Source organism: Littorina saxatilis, linkage group LG1 (assembly GCF_037325665.1).
Source record: "Littorina saxatilis isolate snail1 linkage group LG1, US_GU_Lsax_2.0, whole genome shotgun sequence".
Taxonomy (NCBI): domain Eukaryota; kingdom Metazoa; phylum Mollusca; class Gastropoda; order Littorinimorpha; family Littorinidae; genus Littorina; species Littorina saxatilis.
Window position 1 is genome coordinate 9,919,106 of NC_090245.1, and position 10,105 is coordinate 9,929,210.

The 10,105-nt window shown below is 41.6% G+C and overlaps 1 protein-coding gene across 12 annotated transcripts in view; it reads right to left on the reverse strand.

Moving 5' to 3' along the window:
• LOC138961060 (GATOR2 complex protein WDR59-like) overlaps positions 1-4,831 on the reverse strand; it is a 130,113-nt gene extending 125,282 nt beyond the window's left edge. For 8 of the 12 annotated variants that reach the window (XM_070332695.1, XM_070332683.1, XM_070332663.1 and 5 more), the window contains exons 1-3: positions 4,748-4,828; positions 2,633-2,682; positions 521-671 (exon numbers count right to left, since the gene is read on the reverse strand). In XM_070332695.1, coding sequence (XP_070188796.1) covers positions 521-671; positions 2,633-2,682; positions 4,748-4,801 — 255 coding nt within the window. In that variant the 5' untranslated portion in view covers positions 4,802-4,828. Of the gene's footprint in view, positions 1-520; positions 672-2,632; positions 2,683-4,747 lie in introns of all 12 variants that reach the window. The other 4 variants (XR_011454146.1, XM_070332717.1, XM_070332707.1 and 1 more) reach the window with 1 other exon arrangement.
• Between the last annotated feature and the right edge of the window lie 5,274 nt (positions 4,832-10,105).

The window sequence follows — 10,105 nt, forward strand, 5'->3', positions numbered from 1 at the left end:
TTTTATGCTCATCCATGACAGTAATCTCTTAATCATTAAGTCTCGGTTCTCTGTAGTATGCATATTATGATACTAACAAAAGGAACGCCTGAAACTCAAACACACACACCACTTGGGAGTTTCCCCACATGAAACCATAGTCATTAGACCCAGACACAGGACCTTAGATGAACAGAAACCACAGTCATTAGACCCAGACACAGGACCTTAGATGAACAGAAACACTTTTGCTGGCAGACAGTGAAACTTTGACAGTATTGGCAAAAACCGGTAATTACCAGTATTTTACCGGTTGAAATGAAAAAAATACTGGAACAAAATTGGCTGCCGGTATGTCGTATGACCTACCGGTTGATTTTTAGAACTACCGTTTTTTTCGGTGGTAAAACAACAAAACCAGTACTATGAGTTGGACTCTTACCTACTCAGCCTACCGGTTTTTTTCTGGACTGTTTGCAGTATAAAAGTTTGCGTACCGGTTTGAAAAATACCAGCGCCATCACTGTTTGAAAAGACTTACAGCAGTAACATAAAGAGGAGCGTGAGAGGCGTGAGGGTTGAACTGTATACAGTTGACGTCCCACTTGCTCTGTCTGGCCACCCGTGTCACGTTGCTCCCATCATCTCCTTCTTCCGAATTTTCCAGGTTAACGTATGCCAGAGTCTTTTTCCTGAAAGAACATATAATTGTGGCTTTCAAGTAAATTTCAAATCCAATATATTCTGATCATAAGTATATTCATATATATATATATAATAATTGGTGACACATGTTCCACCATTGAGTCAGTGCCTGTCTGGAAATTGTAAGGGGTTCCAAAAGTGTCCTATGCATAAGTGGCAAGTATATCACATGAAAAAACAGTCTGCAGCTGTTTGAATAGGTCTAAAATCTAGGTGCAGGAGATAAAATCTTTTGACTGAAGGTTCGACAGAAGAGAAACTTCAGACTTGGTGTACACCTGAGCATTTGACATTTGTGCTTGCTTGTGTGTGTGTGTGTGTGTGTGTGTGTGTGTGTGTGTGTGTGTGTGTGTGTGTGTGTGTGTTGTGTGTGTGACTGTGAGTCTATATTTTGCTTTACTACTCTGCATTTGTATGTTTCATGCACTTTTTTTCACCTCCCTTTATATTCAGATCATATGCATCGATTTCATGTCTGACCTGGAAATGTGTGTGTGTGTGTGTGTGTGTGTATACATGTGTGTGTCAGGGGGAGGCTTAACATGGATACTGGATGAAACTTAGAAGTATTCAAAATCAGGAAGGAGGGGGTGGAAGGGGGCACTGAACCTATTTCAGGTTACAATCTCTCTATAGTCTATACAGTAACAAGTAGTTCCATTAATTTCAGTGTCCACAGTAAATATGTCTGACCACTCTGTCACCTGTTATAAGTATATCAGAGTATAATGAAAGTCATAACACATATATAAATCACAAATGTGGAAAGTTTAAATTCCAAGTCCCTCAGAAAAGTGGCAAGGACAATAGACCTTTTTGGTTTTTGCATGAGCAGCTCTTGCCAGATATCCGCAAGACACGCTCTTAGTTATGCTTTAAATGTCACGAGAACTTCGAACCTCGGCTTTCACAGCTCAAGCGAGAGAGCTGTACAACATGCAGGGATGTTGCTACAAATTCATACCTATAGGACAAATGTCCTGAGTTCTTCAGCATCAATAGGACATTTGACCGCTTTCAGAAAGTGTAATAGGACATTATGAATTTGCGCCAAACAGCTTATAACACATTCCATGGAATTGTTCCAAAGCCATGCGCGCATGCGCCCACACACACACGCACACACACACACCCACGCGCGCGCGCTGAAGAACACACACATAATATAGTAAATACATCAACACAGTGTGCGTATAATGTTGTATTTGTTTAGTTTCAAAGAAACCACAAAAAAGAAACCAACATGAACAACTTCAGAGCTCTTACTTTGATTACAAACTGCATGATTTGGATAAAAGTTGAAAAACAAAATGATCGGTTTGATCTAATGCTGATCTTTTGCAGGCTTTAGTTTTTTTTTCAGCGGCATAATTCAGTGCTTCGTCTCGTATCGAAAACAAAAGCAGACGACAAATTTAGTCAGTTGGAGTTGTCTCCCGTACTCCTGTAGCATGCACTGATCTAAAAATAATCCACTATTTTTAGATCATTGCGCTGCACCGAGACGGTTATACCCAAACGGCGCATACCGCAAACGGTTCGGGAATTCCCGACAAAAGAAAAGATCCGCACGCGGCACTGGCAACTTCTGTGTCAGCTGAACACGAGAGCGTTCGGTCTTTTAGAAGATTTGTATCTTGAAATGAAAATTAACGAATATCGCGCTGTCCGAAGGAATGGAGTACATATCGGACAATGACCACGCTCAGGCTAAAACGATAGGACATCTGACCGACATGCGGCAATGTGAATCGGACATTTGGGGATTTTCATCGTTATATGTCCGATGTCCGACGCCTAACGACATCCCTGAACATGCTTTGAAGTTTGCGAGAACTTGGAATACTGATAGGGTCTAGCTATTAACTGTTGCAATTCTGCCTTTTAAATTTAAGGGTGTGCATAGCTGCACCCAGGATAATTTCATAACAACCGCTTCATAACTTACCCTGCAAGCACAGCCTGGGTGCCAAGGCAGTCGACTGCCATGGCATTTGCCTGTTAAAATCAGAAGCACACATACAGTTGAAATAATGGCGACATGAACTTTTAAACTTATACTATAGGCACAATTACTGAATAAGTGAATTACACACGAAGAACATTGGCAAGAACAAAATACAAGCCTACAAAAGCAAATTTACTGAAAAGTAACAACTTAGCAGAGAAATGACCGTTGATATACAGGCAAATCCGGATAAGACGAAATTGAAGGGACCGAATTGTTATTGTGTCCTATCCGAAATTTCGACTTGGTCATAGTACAGTGGAACCCCTCTCTAGCGACCTTGAAAATGTTGACAAAAATCGGTCCTTATGGAGGGGGGTCCTTACAGAGGGAGGGGGCGGGGCCACAAAGAAAGTCACCTCAGATTTTCTTAAAAAAAGAAAACAGAGAAGTTTGAGTTGCTGACGACCGTTTCCTCAAGCAAACTGCTTCGATTTCATGTTTGACATTGTCGATGGTGTCCACCAGTTCTGGTGCATGTTTCAATGCAAAAAGAGTTAGTTTCTGAGCAAGCATTTCTTTACAGCAGTCCCTGCAATGATGAAGGCCCTCCGAGAAAGAGAGTGAAAAATCGGCCACCGTTCTCAGCATCGCGTATCTGTGTGTAACCTCTTTCATTGACAAGATACTCTTGTTTCCCTGCAGCCTTGACCAGTGAGTCGGTTACCTAATCTGTGAACCCTTCAGTTGTGTTGTTTTGTCAAAAGTTAGACACAGTCAACTAGTTTTGCTCTGAGTGAACAGTGCAGCTGGCCTCAATTTGCCGGTGACACCTCTCTGGCCACAGCACCAAACAGTACATGGCTGGGGGGAGAGAGAGAGAGAGAGAGGGGGGGGGTAGCTGGCTAAACTCAGTGGGGTGTCCGGTGTCACTGAAGTCAGCAGGAAGAGCATTGGATTTGGAGAGAAATAGAGAGGTGTACTCTTCCAAACAATTTCCAAGGATCAGTTTTCAGGGCTTAGGGTAGTCAGTGAGGGAGAGTGAGAGCGGTTTGTGTACAGTCCGACTGAAGAGTGAAAACAAAAGTCACTGCCACAAGATCGGCATGCAGTCAATAAAGCCAGACAAGAAGAATGGTTATGACATGCGGCTCTATCTGCTGTTTTTTTTTTATTCAAACTGGTTTTCAACGCTTATTCTCACAAAGCATCTGCACACCTGCCTCTGCCTCTGTGCTGTGTTTGTGTGGCTGCTTTCGTATGATGTCAGTGCATGGTGAGTGCGTTCACTGCCTTGTCACCACTTCCCCACCTTTTTCAGAATGTTTTCTTGGAGTTGGATAATTCTCCTTACTCCTCGCCCCCTCCTTACTCCTCGCCCCCTCCTAACTTCAGTTCATACTTTATTGCGTGCCGACTGACCAGTCGGTGTGGCGTCCGTGTAGAGAAGAAGGGAATAAGGTTACACAATGCGCTTGTGTGAGACGCCAAGTTTCGTGTTTCGAGTTGCTGTAGTAAATATAGAGTAAACTTTGTCTTTGGGACTGACTTTCTGTTGTGTGCTATCCGTCTTTCGACTTACGTAAGAGAAATCCCATTTCGAGCTCAGGGTACTTTGTACACATAGATAAAGAGGGATAATTCCGGACCAGAATTTCTTTGTGTGCTAAGCGAATTTTTGACTTAACCGTTTGTGAGTTAGCTGGATTTGCCTGTAGCTATCTCTCTCCCCCCCCTCCCCCCCCCACCCACCCCACCCCACACACACACATGACATACACAGGAGGAGGGGCTGTAACACACATGTATGTAAACATCAATCCTACACTAAAAACCACCTACTTATCCATATAAACCATTTGTTAACAAAAGAGGTATTCTGCTTGGTCTAGAATGCAATCCAATTCACCAACATTAGGCCATTTGGTCTGACAGATAACTTTCAATCTTATTTTGGGTTGTTCTGGTGAGGTCGTTTGCAGACGACAGTTGCGCTCATCCCGTTGGCAATCAAAATTATGGGACATTCGATACTCAAATCCATACAGATCTGAAAACACAATAAAATTTACTTAAGGTTAACATGAACCTGGCATCCATCATGCATAACCATACCTGCAGATCTTTTAATTCTGCCACAAACGTCTCGCTGCTCCATTGCAGCGCCATTTTGACGTTTAATACTGAACGGCAAGTCGCAAACTCCGTCAAGATATCCATGGAGTGCCTATTTTATAATAAGATCTGTGCAAACGTTCTTATCTAAGAATGATATGAAAAAAGACAAACAAATGAATACTTTCAAAAACTAAAAAGAGAGAAAAACCCTTTGCGACATGACACCAATAGCATCCTCGGTGGCTCAGAGGTACCGTCAGAAGAAAGTCAGTCACAGGGACACAATCATTCCAGCGTCGCGGACGACGCTGGTATCTGTGGTTGGGAAGAACGTGCCTGTGGAGAATTAGTCTCCAAGCCAAAGCGCGCTGACTCTCCAAGCCAAAACAATTTCAAAGCTGAAAAAAAATGTACAATTTACGCGAAACGATTAAACACAGCTTTCGGGTGGGTTTTTTTTAATCTAAGATGTACATAAATATACCACTCCGACCATAAGGAAAAGAAAAAAAGACACACACAAAAAAAAAAGACCGAGAGGAGCCGAGTCAATCCGAGACCAACCGAGAGGACGTGTTTCGCGCCGTTTCGACGTCGTTTGTTCAGATGCGGCCGGTTGGATCAGTTGCGGTCATACAGGGGCGCCTTGCACAAGAAAAGATCTTCAACAATCCCGATCATCATCATGGTACAATAATGTTTTGTGCGCCCCCATGTATGTGTTCTGTGCTAATAATGCACGGTTGTGAAATGTCCGTACACATGTTGTGGCACTATGTAATTGTTAGTGCATCCTCCTGCGGATGCTTCGTGCTAAAAATGCACTTCCATTAAAATATTGTACGCTCATGTCAGTAATATATTTTCAATTGTTTCTCTGTCAATTTCAAGTGTTTGTTTCCAATTACTTCAGTATCTCCCTGTTGCAATTCCAGGTGATTCATTATGCATGTGCCAATTTGAGGTGTTTAATTCTGATTCCTGTATTTACAGTGTAAAATTAAAACTATTGTTTTCAAACATTCCTATGACACCTGGTAATGGTTCTGTGGTTTTGTTTTTAATTTGTATTTTGTTTTTCTGCAATAAATATTTGAAATGGATCTGAGGCCGACTTACTACTTTTAGCACTCTTTTTCACCACATTCCCACGTACAGATATTGCAATATCAACTCTTCCTTTCTACCTGTTTCAAACAAGCTCTATTTTTTTAATTAAAAAGTTTTTACTAAATGTCTTAACATAGAGGGGGGAATCGAGACGAGGGTCTTGGTGTATGTGCGTGTGTGTGTGTGTGTGTGTGTGTGTGTGTGTGTGTGTGTGTCTGTCTGTGTGTCTGTCTGTGTATGTGTGTGTAGAACGATTCAGACTAAACTACTGGACCGATCTTTATGAAATTTGACATGAAACTTCCTGGGAATGATATTCCAGGACGGTTTTTTTATATTTTTTTATAAACGTCTTTTATGACGTCATATCCGGCTTTTTTGTACAAGTTGAGGCTGCACTGTCACACCCTCATTTTTCAATCAAATTGATTGAAATTTTGGCCAAGCAATCTTCGACGAAGGCCGGACTTCCGTATTGCATTTCAGTTTGGTGGCTTAAAAATTAATTAATGACTTTGGTCATTAGTGAACGACGAAGAAGAAGAAGAAGACTTTAGTCATTAAAAATCTGAAAATTGTAAAAAAATAAATAAATTATAAAACGATCCAAATTTACGTTCATCTTATTCTTCATCCTTTTCTGATTCCAAAAACATATAAATATGTTATATTTGGATTAAAAACAAGCTCTGAAAATTAAAAATATAAAAATTATGATCAAAATTAAATTTCCGAAATCGTTTTAAAAACTATTTCATCTTATTCCTTGTCGGTTCCTGATTCCAAAAACATATAGATATGATATGTTTGGATTAAAAACACGCTCAGAAAGTTAAAACGAAGAGAGGTACAGTAAAGCGTGCTATGAAGCACAGCGCAACCGTTACCGCGCCAAACAGGCTCGTCACTTTCACTGCCTTTTGCACTAGCGGCGGACTACGTTCAGTTTCATTCTGTGAGTTCCACAGCTTGACTAAATGTAGTAATTTCGCCTTACGCGACTTGTTTTTTCTTGTGGCTGTTTGATCAATTCATAGCAAGCATTGACTGAAATAAACAATTTATATATCCAGCACAACATGCAATTCATTGACTTTTGACCCTAACCTTTTAACACTTCCCAAAATAAATCTATGGTGGACATTGCATCGACGCTGTTCATTTTGAATGAACATTTTTCTTGTACAGGTTTTCGATCGGTCCTTTACATCATCGCTTCGATGCTTTTGTGCTCATTTTTGTTTGTTTTATTTTATTGTGTGTGTCAGTGTCTTATTGTTTTTAAATTTTTGTATTACAATAACAAAAATTACAATGTTACCGGCACACACACGCACACTGACACACACACACACACACACACACACACACGTGACACACACACACAACGGCACACACTCACACACACACCCACACACACACACTGACGCACACACACACACACTCACGCACACACACACCCACACCCACACACACACACACACTCACGCACACACACACACACTGAAATGATGACACACACACACTAACTCTGACGCACCCCCCCCCACACACACACACACACACACACACACACTGACGCACACACACACACCGGCACACACACTGACGCACACATACAAGTCACACACACACACACTGACACGGCACACACCTTGACACGACACACACACACACACACTGACACGACACACACACACACACACACTGACACACTGACACACACACACGCACATTGACACACACACACACACACACACACACACACACACACAAATGAGCACCACCATCACCTGGGACACCAACAGCATATATACAATAACAACAGCCAACAGACAAATAAGACACAAACAAAATAATGATTTTGAAAAATCTGGCCATACTGAATCAGTTCCTCATTGCTGCCTCAGATTCTTTTATCATACCCAAACAGCTGGCAAAAACCGGCAACGCCGGACACAAGCAGTACGTGTATCTCAGTGAAGCACACTCTACTCAAATCAACTCAACCAGTTCATTTCCGAATAAGTAATTTGATTCAGTTTTGGGGAATAGTTATGTATCAGAGGCAAAAGTAAGTGACAAGAGTACTACACTTGAACTGGAAAAAAAAAATTCAGACCAAAATTAGGTGGGGTCCTGAAATGAAAAATAAATCTGAAAAAGCAACGTCTTAAATGGTAATGAGGGGGGGGGGGGAGGGGGGGAGGGGGGGGTCTTAAATTGAGGGTAACGTTCCACTGTACACGGATGCTGTCAGTTTGTTAGCTATTCAGATGTCAAATACAGTCGAACCTACCCTTGACGTGACCATCTCTCGATTGCGACCACCTGCCCACAAGGATCCCAGATAAGTTTATTTTATCATTCACCTTTCCATTGCGACCAGCTGTCCACAAGGATCCCAGATAAGTTTATTTTATCATTCACCATTCCATTGCGACCAGCTGTCCACAAGGATCCCAGATAAGTTTATTTTATCATTCACCTTTCCATTGCGACCACCTGTCCACAAAGATCCCAGATAAGTTTATTTTATCATTCACCTTTCCATTGCGACCAGCTGTCCACAAGGATCCCAGATAAGTTTATTTTATCATTCACCTTTCCATTGCGACCAGCTGTCCACAAGGATCCCAGATAAGTTTATTTTATCATTCACCTTTCCATTGCGACCACCTGTCCACAAGGATCCCAGATAAGTTTATTTTATCATTCACCTTTCCATTGCGACCAGCTGTCCACAAGGATCCCAGATAAGTTTATTTTATCATTCACCTTTCCATTGCGACCAGCTGTCCACAAGGATCCCAGATAAGTTTATTTTATCATTCACCTTTCCATTGCGACCACCTGTCCACAAGGATCCCAGATAAGTTTATTTTATCATTCACCTTTCCATTGCGACCAGCTGTCCACAAGGATCCCAGATAAGTTTATTTTATCATTCACCTTTCCATTGCGACCACCTGTCCACAAGGATCCCAGATAAGTTTATTTTATCATTCACCTTTCCATTGCGACCACCTGTCCACAAGGATCCCAGATAAGTTTATTTTATCATTCACCTTTCCATTGCGACCAGCTGTCCACAAGGATCCCAGATAAGTTTATTTTATCATTCACCTTTCCATTGCGACCAGCTGTCCACAAAGATCCCAGATAAGTTTATTTTATCATTCACCTTTCCATTGCGACCACCTGTCTATAACTACCAGTTTTGGCCGGTTCCTTGGGTCGTCGTAATAGACAGGTTCGACTTTATAACTGTGACGTAGTTTTGACCGGTTTGGTAATATGATTGTGCTGATATAATATATATGCGTTGCTTCGGTGATTATTTAGAGTTGTGACAATAGCTTTGTTTTGCTTTTTTTTCCCTTCGCCAATAACATCTTCGGTGACCTAATGTCAACCACTCACATCTGTTCCGGATCAAATGAAGGTTTGTTGATTCTAGCCTTGTCAAAAGTGGGCAGCAACAGCGTGAAACAGAGGTATAACACTATATACATCTGTTGCCATATAAAGTTTTGTTCAGTGCTGAGAGGTCCGGGTTGGTATCAGATTCCCACCCGGTCTCATGAAATCAAAACAAAAGCGGCGTGTGTAGGCCTGAGTTATTGCGCCCTCGATCGTCTGGTTTTGTGGTTGTTGATACACCCACTATGATGTTGCGTAGTTGAGAGTGTGTTTGTGTGTGTGTGTGTGTGTGTGTGTGTGTGTCCAGGGGCGGAGCAGTTAAGCCAGAGGCCGGGGGGGTTACAACCTGGGATCCAGAGGTAGACCCCTTGTGGGGGTACATGGGCAAGGCCCCGTTTTAGAATTTTTTAGTTTTAAAACTGAAGAGTTTTAGCTATTTTATGAACAATTTATGGCTTATCCTTGATTTCAAACATGATCAACTGGTGTCAGCAGCCACTCACTATCACTTTTGTTGACGCTTTGCAGAGAAGTATAAACAAATTTTGTACCACATAGTTCATCCTTGCACTTTTGAGTTTTGATTATTTGCTTGTTTGTTTGTGGTTTTTTGGTTGTTGTTTTAGTTCCTTGTGACTACTGACATTCGGAAATGAGTGGTTATGAAACAAAAACAACGGAAAATAACAAATAGTACACACACACACACACACACACACACACACACACACACACACACACACAAATACACACACACGCACAACTTTCACCATCACCATCACCAGCGCATCCTTTCTGCCAAAAGAAAACAAGAAAAGTGTA